Below are 18,218 nucleotides of genomic sequence, written 5' to 3' on the forward strand. Positions count from 1 at the left end.
ATTTTGTTGACTTTATAGTCAGTTTTTTGTAAAGGAAAAAATTAATGAAATAGATTTTATATTTATCAAAAAATAGAAAATAAGCTTTGTTGACATCGCTTTCTTCAAGTATTTCATGTAAATCGATCCTGTTTAAACTATGATAAAAGGTTTCCATGTTGTGCACACTGAAACACCTTTAAAAGTAAGAGTTTTCAGATTGTTCAATTAAACCGAAATCACAAGACAGAATGCGAGAAAGGTGATCAGACGAACCATCTACTAACACGGCACTTTTAACTTTAGTTTTATATGAGTTTATCCAGATATGATCCAAGGGAGTTGCAGGTGTAGGCCTACTGGTAGAGTGGATAGGCTTGTTTTCAAGGGGGTAAAAGCATTTTCAAACATTGTATCACTGAAGTCGGGTTTAAAACTCGTTTTACAACGTCTTTTGCTATAACGCTATATCTCCGAGGTGTTTAAAAAGGATAGTATCTCTGTCTTGACACGCCTATTTTTGACAGAACGCAGGATGCTAGTACTCGCATTGATCACGCAAATGTCAAGCTATTAGCTCTGACGGTCGAATCAATAAAACAGCTGGAAAATTAATATGTTTTTATTTGACCATTTGCAAGTCGTCATTCCTAGGACAACTACTAATTAACAATAATCATGCTTTGAAATGAGATTCCTTAGTGTCGAGGAATAGCCGTAAACGTCATCAATCTTAATCGTTCATCTCGCTCGAATACAGGAATGACTGAAGTCGGCATGTAATATTACCGTTATACGTCCAGTAGCGCAATACATATCATTAAATATCATACGTGAGTTTTTTCGATATATCGCGTCTTCATTAGGTCAAACCTCTCATGGCCTCACGAACCAGATTTTTTTTCTATAAGTGTTTTTTCCGTCACCATTCCTTTTCGTACACCGCATTTTCTTGTGTGCAGCGATTGATTATTATATTACCTATAGGCAATGTTCCCTCTAAGCTGCGCGCATGCGCAAATGCGCACTGCTGACACGGTCTCCGCGCACAGAAAATCTGTGCTGCGCACAAGAAAAAAATCCAACCTGAATTGAAAATAAAATAAACGCATAATTATGGCCACAGTGCGCACGTGGAACGTTTGATGTTGCTCACAGTGGTCCAAGGGACCGCTCAGGGAGTTAGTGTGTTTGCTCAGACTCGTGAAAAATTAGAGGGAACATTGCCTATAGGTCCTAGAAAACATATAATAGGCGGGTATACGGCATTTCAAAATCGTTGCACACGCCATTACGGAATCGTTTTATACAACGTTTCAGAAGTTTAACCGTAAATTGCAGCTATTGTACATATAAATATGAGAATACATTTTATTTCGTGGCGTAAAAAATTTGTGCTCCGTACTTTTTGGGCAGGATAGTTAATACGAGAATTTAGATCCAGCATTTAATCCCACCACCTCCCTCTCAACGCAATACTAGATACGCCAATGTGCAAGCGTTTCGCGGCGGAGAATGCCCTCCTTTTGAGTGATGAAAATATGGTAGCCCTGACACGGTACAAATTGCATTCAAACTAAGTTCAACCATGCTGATAGCGTAGTCATTAAACTTATTCGTGCAGGCTTAGGCAGTAAGTTCCAAAATAACAGAAGCATTTTTGCATGACAAGGTACTTTTGATTTCAGGATTATAGACTATTGTATGCTACAAAGCGCCGTTTAACAATATGTGTCGGTTTTGACATTTTATAAGCATATAACAGTGTCAGTGTACAACAATATCAACCTATACGAACATATAGCACCATCTCATCACAGTTTATTGACATGTTGAAATAATGCTTAAAATGACAAAGCCTACATGCAGATGACTAAATATTGTGAACGTTTTACAGTAGGTCTAGTGTTCCGTTTTAAAATTCAGCAATTCTTCAGCTACAAAGTTACTTTTTTCCACATTCAGTTTCTTGACATGCGCATTCAGTTGCATGATCGATCTCAAGCCTGGCAAAGCTTCCATCAGTGCAGAAGCAGCCGTAAGTTATCTTTTGAGATTTGACTACTTGGCAACAGCGGCAGATCGAGTCAAATGTGCCGCTTTGTCTAAGAACGCACAATAATAGATAAGACGAAACTATCAACTACAACAATAAAAAGAAAAGGCTTTTCTACTTTTTTTTTGAATGAGAAAGGGCTAGTGTAAGCCTACTGCAGAAGTTGTTTACGAACTTTTCGGTATTGTCAAAGTCAAAGAAAAGATCTTTAAAATAAAATGTACCAACGGGAAAGGTTGGAAAGGAGCTATCTTAGTTAACCTTCTTTCAGTTAAGCAGACTACCGAAAACGTAAGAGTTCTTACATGTTATATTCCGATGATGTTGAGCAAGCCCCATCACAGTAGGGTAAATTAATGGGGATTGCTAAAGAACAATTGACTCCGGGTCGGTGGTTTGTTATTCCAATAAAGTCAAAGTGATCTGTTAGAGCGCACGACTTGCCTGCATGCATGTAATGTTTTTTAGTGTTTTCACCATAAAAAGCATTTGCTTTGTTTAATTCTACAACTGGAGGCGTTTGTCTAGAATCATGATCCAAAACAGATCAATATTTAAATAAAATATAAAACTAAAACTTACATGTGTTACAGCAGCCACCAGTTGTTTTATTTGGTATTAACTGTCCTCCTTCCTACAACAAAATATAAACAAAAGTGTTTCAAAACAGGAACGAATCATATTTAATGGCTGAACGTGCTATTGTTGAAACAACTGCAACTTAAAGATAGTGTAGTAATACATGCACTTACAGCAAGGCACTTGGTGGCGTTAACCGTCTCACATTCGTATTTTTTCCGGCTATTGAAAATCGGGCATGCGATTCCAATTTGTATGCATTCTCTCACTACACAGTGGTCCACTGGATCAATCCAGCTTGAGCCAATCTGTAAAATAAAATGAAACTTTTTTATTATTTAGTATCAGGGAGTATAGTATCAGGTTGAAGAAGTGTAACTTACAGGATATGGTATGTTATCCATCACACAAGATTCGCATTTGCAGGTGTATGTAGGACAGCATTCAGTTTCAGAGTTATTTCTTACTCGTTTAAAACCGACATCACAAGTAAAATTAGCAAATTTGCAAACAGCAGACAATTCTTGTGCTGGTTTACATTTACACTCGTACCTATTAAAGCAAAAGTTCTTTGTTAAAACATATCCATATGTGCGCTGCTTACCACAATTTTCTCAATATCACGTACTGTGGACAGCAGCCATTGGTGTATGGATTACTGACGCTTGTTGCTTGTATCTCTTCATCAATTTTGCAATTTGGAATTGGGCAGCAGGATTGGTTCTGGCACGTGACTTTGTACTCTGGGCAGCATTCACTGTTTGGATTTTCTTCTAAGCTTTTTAGGACAATTTCTTCACAATGATATAAATCATTCACTGTAGGCTTATCACGTTTACGGCATTCCTTGCACTTGCAGTCATATTCAGAACAACATGGATGTTTCGATGATTTTTCAACTCTTTCTTTCCCATAGGAACAGGTCTTATTGTAATCTGGACACTGATCCAGCACTTCAGTATGGCAAATAATCTTTACTAAGGGACAGCAAACTTGCAAAGGATTTTCGTCTAAGGTTTGGTTGCGAGTAGTTTCGTACCATTCCAGTTCTCTCAACGGCCATGGCCCCAGATACTGAGTGGGGCATTCATTGCACTCGCAAATATAATGTGGACAACATTCGTCCTTAACGGAAACGCTCTTTGGATAATGGAAGAATCCACACTCTGGCGGCGATGGGCATTTGGTGCGCTCCATGACAAAGGCATGTGTGCATACACCACTTTGTATTCTTTCTACACACTTCAGAATAACACACGGGTAGTCAGTCTCTAAGACCGAATTTACGGGAAAGTGCTCATCATTATATACGCAGGATGGATATCCAGTATTTACGACAAAACAACCGTCTTCTCCTCTCCGTTGAGTACAGTCATACTTCAAGCAAATATCATGCGGACTTCTCCAACTTTCGTACAAGTTGTACACAGATCCATTGTGATGACAAACATTGCACACACATTCTTCGCGTCTGCAGCAGTTTAGACTGCTCGAGCAATTGAAATCACTGTCTACGTATTCATCATAAATGACCTTGACAGAATTTTCCGAACATGTAAGCTTTGGACATTTTTCAAGCACACACGCCAACTCTATTCTGGGGCAGCAAAAGTCATCACTTAAATAACGCACATATTTATGCAAGGAACATGTAATGGCGTCTGTTATCGGTGGACATTTTATTCTGTCACATCTGAACATAACGCATCTTGATTCGCAGTCTCCGGCTTTTGCTGGAACCGTTACTGGCAGCTTCTGGAAACATTTTCCGCACACTGGCGGTATTGGACATAAAGACGGATCTTCTTCGCATGTGACTGACCTTGCACAACCACAGGAATCACGTTTTGTCACAGTAGCTTTACAGCCGGGCTTGGAAGTGCAATTTACTGCTGCATTTACTGGACATTCGAGAGAAGTAGGGCACCGACAAAATTTTGTTGGACAAACTGTTTTCGTAAAGGCAATGATTTCAGGCGATATACAAGTTAAGTTGTCATTCCTGTCTGGTGGACAGAAACATTGATAAGTTTGACAGCAACCATCATTGCTTGTTGAATAGTAAATAGCCTCTGATGGCGGTTCACAGTATGGCTTTTGCGGACATAGAGTTTGATCACATTGACAACTATATATTGCACAACAACCTTCATCATGAACATGTCGACGAAGAACGTATGGACTTGAGCATTCCACGTTGAAAGTATCACAATCCTTTAGATATTCTGCATCAGCAGCACAAACTACTCTGTATGTCGGACAGCAAGGATCTTCAGGTGAATTCTGCATAAGTTCCTGGCCAACTTTTAGTTCCATTTGAAGCTGTTCTTTAGTTATGTATCCTGACGGGCATTTACCATTACAAACGCACTCGTAAAGCGGACAACAGTAACTTTTAGTTGGATTCATCTCAGATGTCCTATTTGCTACTTCATATGGTCCACAATCGGGGATATTACAACAACTCTCAACCTTTTTGCATACAATTTCTTTTTGGGGACAGCACATGTAATTTGGGTTTCTGCTTGGGGGAATCTCCGCAATTTCCTTACAATCATTAAGACTAGATTCGTCGATTGGGGGAGCATTACAACACTTTTTGCATACACAATCATATTTTGGGCAACATGGATGTGTGCTATTAATTTCAATTTTTTCTTGACCGACTTCACATGTCAAATTAGCATCCGGACACTTATAAAGAATGTCTTCATCGCAAACGATCTTTACCATCGGGCAGCAGTATTGGTTTTCATTTTCTTCTAGTGTCAAATTGATTGCCTTTTCATACCACTCTAAATCTCTCCCAGGACCCGGGCCGAAATAGTCCATTCCGCATTTATTACACACGCATTCATATTGAGGGCAGCAACGATCTTGCTTGTAATTTGACTTGGGAACATAGAACTGATTGCAAAATGGCGGATCTGGGCATTCGAAAGAAGTTGCTTCAAATTTCGCATTGCATGTTGTGCTGGAATAATCCACTTCGCACACAAGATTTGTGCACGTATTGTTAGTACGAATAATTGATCCAATAGAATACTCTTCATTGTTATACGAACATTTTGGCGGCCTAGTTATTGCAGTGTAGCAACCCTGATCGTCTCTATCGCTAGAGCAGTAATGTTCCAAGCACGGGTCCTCGTCTTTTACCCATACATTATTTAGACTGTGAATTTCACCGTTATAAAAACATGAGTTGCAAACGCACTCAATTTTTGGGCAGCAAAACGAATCTGAACCGCACTTGTACCTAGGATCGTTGTCGTAATATTTTTCATTGAATTGTGCTTGAAAGCCAGGTTTGCATGTTACACTAGGGCAGGCGTGCTCTTTGCACATGGTTCTATAGGCAGGACAGCAATTAACTTCGGTTGTTACTATCATTCTCAAACTACAAACCAATGGTTCAATAACCTCAGGACATGAAACACGATCACAAACGTAGTTTTTACATGTGGATGTGCAATTTCCTACACTCGGAAGTAGACCAACCTCAACTGGCTCCATGCACATGCCGCATGTCGGCTTAATGGGGCAAAAAGTAGCGTCGGAATGGCATTGCGTGTGGTTTACACAGCCACATCGATCCCTTACCACAGTTGGACGACAACCAGGCTTCTCCCTGCAAGCTTCTAGGTCGGCATTAACTGGACAGTCTAACTCTTCTGGACATCTGCAATACTTTTTGGGACAGACGCTCTCGGTATAAAACACTTGTTCTGGGATAGTGCACTTGATCGTAGCGTTAGCATCAGTTGGACATACGCAGTCATACAGCTTACAACAGCTGTCTATCACAGCGCTCAATTTATATTCCTTTGGAGGCGAACATTGTGGTTTAGGAGTGCACAGAGTTTGATCACACACGCAGTAGTATGTGTGACAGCAACCAAAGTCGGAATCATTTCTTTGCCTCCGGTATCCAGTTGGGCATTTTATATTGTAAGGTTCACAAACTTCGCTTAATTCCGCACCTTCTCCGCAAAACGGTAGATGTAAGGGACAACACGTGTGGTTTGAAAGAACAGTAATTATTTCTTCTGCCAAGTTTAGGCTTTGATACAAGGAGTCATAAGTTACATATGATTCTCCACAGCAAGACTGATCTTCCCTGCAAACAATCTTAATTGCCGGACAACATTCTTGTAATGGATTGTCTTCAATCGTCATCAAAACTTCTTCTTCACATGCATGGGTTATTGTAACTGGTGTCTCTTCTGGACATTCTTGACAGATACATTCATAGATTGGGCAACATTCAGTGATAGCGTTCAAACGTGTTAACTCTTTTCCAGCTAGACATGTCATATTCCAGTTGGGGCACACTTCACTCACAATGATGCCTTCCGCACAGGTGTACAACATTTGAGGACAACAAACCTGATTTGGATTTTGTTCTGACGTCATAGGTACCAAGATCTCATAGTTCTCCATGTGTCGTGTTGGAAACTGTTGGTAATCTTCTCCACATTGCATACACACGCACTTGTATGACGGACAGCATACGTTCTGTTGCGCGATTGTTTCCAAGAATTGAAATTGGTTGCATACTGGTCGAGCAGGGCAAGTTTCAATGCTTTCAATTAGATTTGCTGAACAGTTCGAGCCCAAACCATTTTGTTTGCATACCTTTGATTTACAGGGGTCCTCCGTTTGCATGTAACCACCAACGGGAACATGAAATACAGTGTTGTTTTCACTTTGAATAGTACATGTTGCTGGTTTAGAATATACAGTGTAACATCCATCTTCACTTTTATTGCCACTGCAATAAAATGTTTCACAGGGTGCTAAATCATTGCTCCATTCTTGGCCGGGTTCGTACAAAGAAAGGTTGTGTTTGCAAACTGTACAAATGCACTCTGATTTCGGACAACAATGCAAATCCAGTGAGCAATTATTTTCGTCGTCATAAAACTCTCCGTCCCTGGTCACCTTTATGTACCCTGGTTCACATTTTACAGGTGGACAAAGAGAAGGCACGCAAACAGGGAAGTCAACTGGGCAGCAGGGATTGGAATTATTCGACACTAATCTGTTCCAAGAGCACAATGGAGGAAGTCGGACAGGCGTTGGACAAATATTCCTCTGACATTCGTATTTGGGGCACAATGAATTACAGTCTCCAACAATTAATATTGTATCAACTTCTACTGCAGAATAGCAAATTGGGCATACCGGCGGAGAATTGCAGTTGGATGGGTCAGCTATACAAGTTGAGTTTATGGCACAGCCACAATCTTCGTCTCTGTAACTTACTACAGGTCTGCAACCGGGCTTATTTTGACAGTCTATAATTGGATCTAAAGGGCATTTTTTCGGGCAAGCGCAGTACTTTTCAGGGCAGCTTGTATTAGTGTAAGAAGCTACCTTTGGATGAGTGCAAGTCATATTTTCATTAGAATCTTCTGGGCAAGTACATCTATAATCTTTACAACATCCGTTCGTCGAGTTTGTTGATTCTAACTTTTGTGGAGGAATGCATTCAGGGGTGGTTTCACAAAGATCCAAATCGCATTCGCAGTAGGTTGAGGGACAACATTCCTTATTTTCTGGATGCCGTAAATGCTTGTAACCACTTTCACATGTTGGGTTGTACTGTTTACAAAATTCTGTTGTGTTTGATAAAGGATTACAAATGACTTGGTATTTTTGACAACATGCTGTAATTTCACCCTCAGGGATGATGATTTGAAGAGGTTTTAACTTGTTTTCAAGCATCTCCCTGCTTACATAATCTGATCCGCACTCTGGGCAACGACATTCTACTTTCGGGCAACATATGTGGTCTAAATCATTTGCAGCTACTGCTAAGGGGAAAAGTTGTTGCGGTTCTGTGCATGTTGCTTGAAGTGTTCTATATTCAGTGCAGTGATCTATAAGTTCGTTGATTTGATAGCAAACGCACTCTGCTACGCATCCCGTCTCATCATATACTGGTTGAGGTATTTGTCCAGGCAAATTGCATTTCCCAGATGAGGAAGGTTGAATTTGTGGCAAACTATAGTTTGAAGGTATTTGGCTTGGGTCACAAATGCATGTATACACTGGGCAACAAGGGTTAATTGTATTATTGCGTTTATCCATTTTTTGGTACTTTGGACAAGTTTTAACTTCTGGAGGACAAACGACGTCTTCGCATGTACATGAAAAAGTCGCACAGCAAACATCTTCATGCATTCCGTTAGCCTTTGGTGATGGCCAAGTCGTATTAAGTGTAAGCAACTGACAGTCTATCGGGGCTGGGCAAATTGCCTGGTTGCATTCACAGGTATAATCAGGACAACAATCTTCTATAGGGTTCGTTCGTTTCTTGATAAAATCGGGTTCACATTGAAATTCCCATTGCAGACAATCGTCTTTCAGAATAGAATTTGGTTTGCATCTGCAATCATGTACTGGGCAACATTCCTCAGTATCGTTATCGGCAAAGTAGGCAATCTTCTCCTGGTATTCGAGGCATGAGATGGAAGACATCGGAAGAGTTTTACAAGATTTTGCGATGCATCGATACACGCTACAATTTGCTTCGCATGCTTCACTGCCTGGCACATATTCAGCAACGGTTAACTGCTGACAAGACGAGCATTCCGGTGCCTTTGGACAAAGGTTCGAATCTGGCTCACACTTAAATTCCACAGGACAACCACAGCCATCTGGTGAAGTTTTAGTTATCAACACTTTACATCCAGGACTGCTTGAGCAGTTGGCTACGATTGAAGGGCACTTGCATACACAAACCGGTGTAGGACAATTTCCAGTGGTGTTTTCAATTACTTCATATTTATTCTCGCAAACGGGGACTTTTGTTTCTGGGCATTCGCAATGAATTGTTGGACAGCATTCATCACTTCTAAACGAATACTTAGCTACCATGTTGTGGTCACAAGTATCGTTAACCGGGCAAGGGTTTCGCTGATAATATGCGAAAACGATATCATCACATGTACCTGATGGATTACTGCTTGAATCATATGGTGGACAAATGTATTTACCGCAACCATCCTCAGAAGCTATCTCTTCGTTTTGAAGCATTATGTCCCCACTCACTAGGTTTATGCACAAAGGTGTGCACTCTGCAATCAGAAATATATATATATTGATATGAAATTGTTTTCTGATGTGACTACGACTATATTTTGGAAAACATAACAATTTAAACTTTATGAATGTTGTGCTAACTTAAAAAAAACAATCAGAGATGGCACATGCAACGGAGTCAAAGATAAAATAGTCAGGGAGTTCTAAAAGCAAGACTTAAGCCTTGGGCTTTAGGCCCACCTAAAACAATCAACATCGCCATCCCCACACACTCATGTGTTGGGATGCCTAAGCTGTATAATCAAGAATTTTTGTGTAATAGATTATTATTCTATTAATTTATGAAAATACAGAAAATTGACGTGACTATCAAAAAAATCAACTTTTCTTGAAACTAACAGAAATAGCCTATCTACGCATGCTTGCCAACAAATCAAGTTTCACTTTAGGAATATGTAAATTATACCGTTATTTGTACATTTTGTCACATTTTAACGAACATTTACCAACTATGTATATCAAGAATATTTCTACATTTTACGTCAGAAGCAAGAAAGATTTTTATTTTCGAATATTAAAGCAAAACCATAAAAATTTTGAAAAATTAAATACTTGAATTAGTTTGACGCAGGCTATTCCAAATTGACATCCTTATGAGTAACAAAGAACTACGGGTCACACACTTTTAAAAAGTAATCTTTACATCCCAGTAAAACAAAAAACTTGCTATGAAACAACATAACCAGCGTACTGTATATGCAAACCATATGATAGGACAGCGTGAAAAACACAATTAACCAAGGAGAGTATAGGCTTACATAAACTATCGGCTGAAAAACTTACCACACTTAGCGGAATAGATAGGACAGTCACATAAATCAATATCTATCTGCACTGGAGAAAAGTTAAACCCCTCCTCACAAACTGGAGGATTCGGACAATTACAACCTTAAATGTAATAAAAAATCAGATTAGGATTTCTTATAGCATGAAGCACTACATACCTTACAGGACCCAACGCACAAAAAGCGTTAAAGCTTAAATATAGAAAAAATCCTAAACTATGTCCAGTAGCTATTAACAAATGCAAACACAATGTAGGTTAATATTATCAAGTAAACTCACAACTTTCATTGATGCACTTGTCACTATCAGCACTTTTCAAAACTAGGCCATTGGGACAAACACAATGAGGAATAAAATTTACTTCACATTGACCAGTACTTGGTGCGGCCTATAAAAACGTTCAACGTTAAAAATCATGTCTATGACACAATTCAAAGCAACAGCGAAGTCAACCAACCCCCGTAGCAACATCGGAACAACTTCTTTGAACAAAACAATCGTCGACGCAGTGCTCATAAACCTGATTGTGAGGGCAAGAACTCGTATCTACAAAATTTTACAAACTATTCACTTCGCAAGTATTGGCTTTTACAGGTAAATGACGCTGCGAAAGAGCATGTAACTCACCATTAGGACAGCCCAGTGCGGTCCTGTACGTACTGCAGAAGCCTACACTTTCACAAGATGCAATGTACTGCTGAATGAAGGTGAAAAAACAAGGGTTGCACTGTGTTGCAATGGTAGAATTTTCTTCGTTTTCTTGAAAGCATTGACTTTGACGTGATTGACAAAGCGACCGGATCATGTCAATAGACATACCCATGGATTGGTGGCATTCGTCTGGAATGAAAAAGCGTTACAAATGTATGGAAGAAGGTGGATAATTAGTAGACTTACCAAAGACAACATTATCGAGAACCAGGCATGGATCGGCGTGGCCGAAATATTCACAATCTCGGCATACTCCGCACGATCCGATACCGTTACACCTATCCTCTTCACATGTGTCGTTCACACCGCACGGAGTAGGACAGGTGACGTCTTCAATGAAGTCTTCTTGTTGAATGGGCGCAAGTTTCGGGCATTCATAGTCAACGTCTCCAAAGTCACGCGTACAATTACCTACAAACCAAACCATATCATTAACACTAGAAGGACGGGGCGCGTCAATTGACGCATTTTCAACCTAAGTGCATCTATAACTTTTAAGTGGTGCATCGCAAAACCGTGATATTTCCTGACTTTTCCTACATTAGTGTTAGGTAACTAACCCATGAATATGAAGTTTTTATTTTACCGGTAGAAATAATTAACGTGGTCACTACCTAGAAGGACGGGGTGCGTCAATTGACGCATTGTTACTTCACATTACAAAATCCAGTTCTCGCGATAGAGAGCATTGTTTTCTTTCTGCTGATAATTACAGGTTTATCGAATTAGGTCACAGCTGCCAACACAGAGGTGTGACAAACGTGTCGACAAACTATGCAAGTCGACTTTTCCGCAAAACAGAGTAGTTTCGTCACAAGCGCAGCCTAATTTCGGAATTTTTGAAGTTTATCGAAGCGTAAGTGTAGTAAGAGTTTCTTAGTTAGATAAATTAGATGAATTAGATAAATTCGTCGGCTTGGTGGTTGCTCGTGGCGTGATAGGAGGGCGCAAATTCCCTGTGAAGAGTTTGTGGGGGAGGTCGTGGAGATGTCCGATGTTTTCCCAAACCATGGCAAGAGACAGGTTTCTGGAGCTCATACGATTCCTTCGCTTCGATCTGAAGACGGAAAGACGTAGGAATCTATTGCATGATAAATTTGCACTCCCTTCACAACTTTGGAACAGTTTTATATCAAACTGCCAAAAAGCATTCATTCCACAGTGGAAGATAACTGTGGATGAGCAACTATTGCCGTGTAAGGCACGCTGCAAGTTCATCCAATATATGGCCAATAAACCAGACAAGTTTGGTCTAAAGTTCTGGCTGGCAGTTGACGTTGAAAACAAATATTTATTCAACGGTTTTCCTTACGTTGGAAAAGATGACGCAAGGAGCCCCCACGTGAGTGTGCCCACCGACGTTGTACTGAAACTCATGGCTCCGCTTTTTCAAGGAGGTTACAACGTCACTTGCGATAATTTTTTCACCTCACTTGACCTGGCGTTGCGACTTGCGGAAAAGAAGTGCAGCCTCGTAGGGACAATGCGCCAGAACAGGAGAGAAGTCCCGGAAGAGTGCAAGAAGAAAAAGGAGTTGCGTGAAACAGAAGTGTTTAGGCACGAGTGCTTGTATTTTCAATGCGATTGCTTTTGTTAATTAAAATGCACAAAGCGGACATGCGATAGAAGTAGTTTTTTCGGAGCAACAGCACAGTTTTCTCAACAAAAAACGTTAGATTTGCGTCGTTTTGACCTTTTGCGTCAATTGACGCACTCCGTCCTTCTAGGTATACGAAAATTGCCGTCCTTCTAGTGTTAATGCGTATTTGTTAGAATGCAATTCTTTTTATATATTTAATAGAAATAATAAGCTACTGAAAAAATGGATAACAGTAGCTGTAAATGCATAATGGTGTATCTAAAATTGTGCTAATGAGCCATAAAACTAACCACATAATCCTTTTGTTCCATTGGTAGGGAAAGTTGAAGACAAGTCAATCGTGAACACTCCTATCGCGTTTGGATTGAATGCGATTGTTGGATTGTTGTGGGCAACCACCAAACCTATATCGTTAATACGTAACGAGATTGAAGTGACGCGGTTGCCAGTGGAGAATGTTCCCGTTTCTATTTCAAGGTTAACTCCAACTTGATCATATCCTGTGGTTGGTTGATCGTTGACGAGAACCTAAAAGTTATCAAGTCAGTTAGAACCTCCTTGAGAGTTTTACATTTCATTTTGATTTGCTTACGGTTCCATCGGCAGGAAATATTTGGAAAACGAGCGAAAAGTAACGGACTATCATTTGCTTGATACACATTTGATTGATTGCAAAAGAGCTGGACGGATATATATCTGAGCAAAACACATTTTCAGCCGAAACGTGGTAGGTGTCTGACCCGATTCCCTGCGTGATACATAAAGTTTGTTTTTTACAACTCTTTTTGTAATTCAATGAACAAAGCTTCTGTTAAGCCCGCAATCTTGCCTTGGATACGAGGTAAGTGCAGTTTCCAGTGAACTCGAAGGTCTGATTGCAATTGAATGTTTCGACCGTTGGCGAACCGAAGCCACTGCAGGTGCCTTTGACAATGGAATTGTTAGAAACGTATCGTAAAGTAAACTCCCAGAAACATTATGTTGTACTCACATCTGCAATCGTAGGTCCGGCAACAAGTAGTGTTTGATGCTAGCACTCTTTTTTGATCTCTTCTGCACGAATCTTGCGAAGGTGGACATTGTTTATCTACACACTGATATATCTCTCCACAGCACTTGTCATCTCTCAACTTAGTTTTCGTTTGACATTGACCACATATTGGTTCTTGAGCGCATTCTTTGACAGGAATTTTTTCTATTGTAGGACAATCGCCAAGATTGGTGCTAATCACTCGGAATTTGGAGCAGTTTTGATCATCTGCGTTTGGAAATTCATCACCGACCTAAAACGTCGAAATACATTTAATCGTGGATCAACTTCCTTTCGTGTCTCAGTTGTAATAATGGTTTCGATTTTATATCTCAATACAGTACAGCGCTTCAGAATGAAGGTATCATGTAAAATTTCTCCTACCGAGTACTGCTGATCACCTACGGTGATATACTTGCATTCTGCGAAAATAAAATCTCGACATCAATTTCATTGTTCAAGTTTATGACTAGTTCAGAGCTATGGGCGATATAGGCCATAGGGTCTTACCGCAGGTCTGTGTTGGACAACAATTCTCCATTGGGCCAAGTACAGCGACATAGTTTTTGTCGTCTGGGCAAGGTTTCAGATCTGGGCAGGAAAGAATGGGTTGAGACGCGATAGCGAAACAGTTGTCGAGTAAGCTCCTTTGACATGTGCATTTCGTACACCCTCGTTCCCACGTTTCGCCCGGCTTGAAAACATATCAAGTCATTTAGAAAATCAACATGTCATACAAGCAAAGCTTGCTTAAAATCACCATTTACCGTTCTGAATTTTCCTTCCTCGTCAAAGCACCCATGGCATTCTAAGAAATATAATGTGTTTATATGAAGCTTTGGTTAAATTACTTCTCCACTTTGTTTTGAAATAGCCTACTTACCACATTGTCCGGTAAATATTGTGCATCCGCAATCGTCGGTTCCGTTAGCTATTGGCACAAAGTTGGGATTTGTTTCAATACACGTTGGGTCTTCATCACAGCAACCTGAGGGAAGGTAAAGATCTTTTAGGAATTGATGTTATACTTTTTTTTCTTTAATCGAGCGAGCATCTTACATGTCTCATTGATGCATTCTTCACTGTCAGGAGTTTTGAAAACAAATCCATTAGGACAAACACATTGGGAAACAAAATTTACTCCACACTGACCGGTACTTGATGCTGTCTGCAAAACAATTGCCTCTTTTGTTGGTATACCTTTCTCAATAATATTTAACATGCTGCGAATAGCTATCAACCAACCCCCGCAGCGACATCGGTGCAACTTCTTTGAACAAAACAATCGTCGACGCAGTGCTCATAAACCTGATTGTGAGGGCAAGAACTCGTATCTACAAAATTTTATAAACTATTCACTACGCAAGTATTGGCTTTTACAGGTAAATGACGTTGCGAAAGAGAATACAGCTCACCATTAGGACAGCCCAGTGCGGTCCTGTATGTACTGCAGAAGCCTGTACTTTCACAAGATGCAATGTACTGCTGAATGAAGGTGAAAAAACAAGGGTTGCACTGTGTTGCAATGGTAGAATTTTCTTCGTTTTCTTGAAAGCATTGACTTTGACGTGATTGACAAAGCGACCGTATCATGTCAATAGGCACACCCGTGGATTGGTGGCATTCGTCTGCAATTGAAAAACGTTTGTGTTAGTATATGTTATGACATAAGGAAAAGAGATGAAAATAAGTAGACTCACCAAAGACAACATTATCGAGAACCAGGCATGGATCGGCGTGGCCGAAATATTTACAATCTCGGCATACTCCGCACGATCCGATACCGTTACACCTATCCTCTTCACATGTGTCGTTCACACCGCACGGAGTAGGACAGGTGACGTCTTCAATGAAGTCTTCTTGTTGGATGGGCGCAAGTTCCGGGCATTCATATTCAACGTCTCCAAAGTCCCTCGTGCAATTACCTATTAACAGAAACATATGCTCAGTTCCACAAACTAGTTGTTACTGGTACTTTCAAAACTGTTGCAACCATAAAACTCACCACATAATCCTTTTGTTCCATTGGTAGGGAAAGTTGAAGACAAGTCAATCGTGAACACTCCTATCGCGTTTGGATTGAATGCGATCGTTGGATTGTTGTAGGTAACCACCAAACCTATATCGTTAATACGTAACGAGATTGAAGTTACGCGGTTGCCAGTGGAGAATGTTCCCGTTTCTATTTCAAGGTTAACTCCAACTTGATCATATCCTGTGGCTGGTTGATCGTTGACGAGAACCTAAAAGTTATCAAGTCAGTTAGAACCTCCTCGATAGTTTTACATTTCATTTTGATTTACTTACGGTTCCATCAGCAGGAAATATTTGGAAAACGAGCGAAAAGTAACGGACTATCATTTGCTTGATACACATTTGATTGATTGCAAAAGAGCTGGACGGATATATATCTGAGCAAAACACATTTTCAGCCGAAACGTGGTAGGCGTCTGACCCGATTCCCTGCATGATACATAAAGTTTCTCTTTTGACAACTCTTTTTGTAATTCAATGAAAAAAGCTTCTGTTAAGCCCGCAATCTTGCCTTGGATACGAGGTAAGTGCAGTTTCCAGTGAACTCGAAGGTCTGATTGCAATTGAATGTTTCGACCGTTGGCGAACCGAAGCCACTGCAGGTGCCTTTGACAATGGAATTGTTAGAAACGTATCATAAAGTGAACTCCCAGAAACATTACGTTGTACTCACATCTGCAATCGTAGGTCCGGCAACAAGTAGTGTTTGATGTTAGCACTCTCTTTTGATCTCTTCTGCACGAATCTTGTGAAGGGGGACATTGTTTATCTACACACTGATATATCTCTCCACAGCACTTGTCATCTCTCAACTTAGTCTTCGTTTGACATTGACCACATATTGGTTCTTGAGCGCATTCTTTGACAGGAATTTTTTCTATTGTAGGACAATCGCCAAGATTGGTGCTAATCACTCGGAATTTGGAGCAGTTTTGATCATCTGCGTTTGGAAATTCATCACCGACCTGAATTTAATTGTTTTATTCTATTTTTAGATCGGTTTTGTTTAGTTGCAATAATTACGTTTATTCTGCATTAACAACATTACCTCGTACTGCTTGTTGTTGACGGTAACGTAAACGCATTCTGTTGCAAAGAATGTTTTATTTAAATTATTAGGATGAATTTATGACAAAAATTGTTTCTGTTTTAAATTACAACTTACCAATTTATTAACAATTAAATTTTTGGTATGCTTTTTTGTCGCTTTGTCATGGTCAAGTTTTTAATTGGATTGTTTATATTAATGCGTATATTGTTTACCACATATGTAAGATGGACAACAGGTTCTTGTTTCTACTTCAATTCGTATTTCATTAAGGCCACAAGTTTTGTTCCATTCCGAACAAAGTTTTGATAATTCTTCATTAGTGCGGCATACTGTAAAACAAATTCGCATGATTCTTTGTGAATATTACCTTCAGTTTGTTTTTTATTATTTTGTTCATGGTATATCTTAATAAACCTTTTCTGTATTTTGGGTTGTTAAGCTATTTCTATTTTTTATGCTGAAATTCGTAATTTGTATAAGTTGTAAACTAAATAAATCAATTTTAAATACACATGTGTTTTTTAAATTGTAGCTTCTATCGATATTGATCCAACATATTCTTATAACATCATGAAGTTTTATCAATACACTTTTTTCAATCTACACGCTGCTGTTGTATTTACCACAACTAAAATCCGAACAACAACCGTCTGTATTAGGGTAAATTCCATTATAGATAGGCATCTCAAAGGGACTACGGCAATTAAACGTGGAATTCCATTTAGGACAATTTCTTGAAAGATACATGTTATCTCTGCAAACTTTAAACAAAGAAACATCATTTCTTTAATGAATATAAAAATTACTAATTTTTTTTACCTTCAAAATCACTTGAAAGTTGTAAAACAGAATTTGAAAAATAATAGTTGAAACAAAAATCAATATAATTTTATCACTTAACGATGATATTTCATCGGCCAATATGGCATATCTGTTGTGCTACTAATGTTAAACAACGATATTCTTAGTTAAACTGCGTAAAAGCAATTTCTGTAAAGACAGTAGAAGTAAAACGTAATTTTGAAAGGGACTGACCGCATTCGAGCTCCTCGCAGCACGGGTCTGGATCCTCGCCTGGATCGTCATATTCAACTTTTCTCGATATTTTGTACAAAGGACAAGTTAAACTTAACGGGCAGGAGCTGCTGATGTCATCTCTCCTTCGCATTGTCAGACATTCTTCACCGAAGAAAGTACATTCCAACCCTTGGCATGCTTCGTCAAACCATATCTCTCCAGGCTAAAATTAAAACATTTCAACGTAGCCTAAATAACTCTTTGCGTC

General features: G+C 39.5%; 1 protein-coding gene across 1 annotated transcript; it reads right to left on the reverse strand.

The window, feature by feature from the left end:
- Positions 1-1,783: 1,783 nt before the first annotated feature.
- Positions 1,784-18,161, reverse strand: LOC143464528 (uncharacterized). Its single transcript, XM_076962333.1, has 31 exons — positions 17,969-18,161; positions 17,557-17,694; positions 17,146-17,262; positions 16,931-16,968; positions 16,556-16,847; positions 16,394-16,488; positions 16,156-16,311; positions 15,854-16,091; positions 15,549-15,773; positions 15,264-15,476; positions 15,094-15,182; positions 14,908-15,016; positions 14,732-14,836; positions 14,616-14,656; positions 14,359-14,542; positions 14,233-14,270; positions 13,810-14,101; positions 13,648-13,742; positions 13,411-13,566; positions 13,109-13,346; positions 11,405-11,629; positions 11,135-11,347; positions 10,965-11,053; positions 10,787-10,895; positions 10,505-10,609; positions 3,243-9,696; positions 2,998-3,166; positions 2,788-2,922; positions 2,618-2,669; positions 2,341-2,479; positions 1,784-2,084 (listed from the first exon to the last, which is right to left on the reverse strand). Exons 1-31 carry the CDS (start codon positions 18,099-18,101, stop codon positions 1,925-1,927), a joined length of 10,842 nt encoding a protein of 3,613 aa, XP_076818448.1. The 5' UTR covers positions 18,102-18,161; the 3' UTR covers positions 1,784-1,924.
- Positions 18,162-18,218: the final 57 nt, after the last annotated feature.

This window comes from Clavelina lepadiformis, chromosome 7 (assembly GCF_947623445.1).
Source record: "Clavelina lepadiformis chromosome 7, kaClaLepa1.1, whole genome shotgun sequence".
In the NCBI taxonomy this organism is placed as follows: Eukaryota; Metazoa; Chordata; class Ascidiacea; order Aplousobranchia; family Clavelinidae; genus Clavelina; species Clavelina lepadiformis.

Excerpts from the sequence above, each read along its gene's own strand:
- LOC143464528 (XM_076962333.1), bottom strand. The coding sequence starts at position 18,101 with ATGCGAAGGAGAGATGACATCAGCAGCTCCTGCCCGTTAAGTTTAACT. Across the intron at positions 17,695-17,968 it reads CTGCGAGGAGCTCGAATGCG|TTTGCAGAGATAACATGTAT; the intron begins GTCAGTCCCTTT and ends CTTTGTTTAAAG. Across the intron at positions 16,848-16,930 it reads TCAACAACAAGCAGTACGAG|GTCGGTGATGAATTTCCAAA; the intron begins GTAATGTTGTTA and ends AATTAAATTCAG.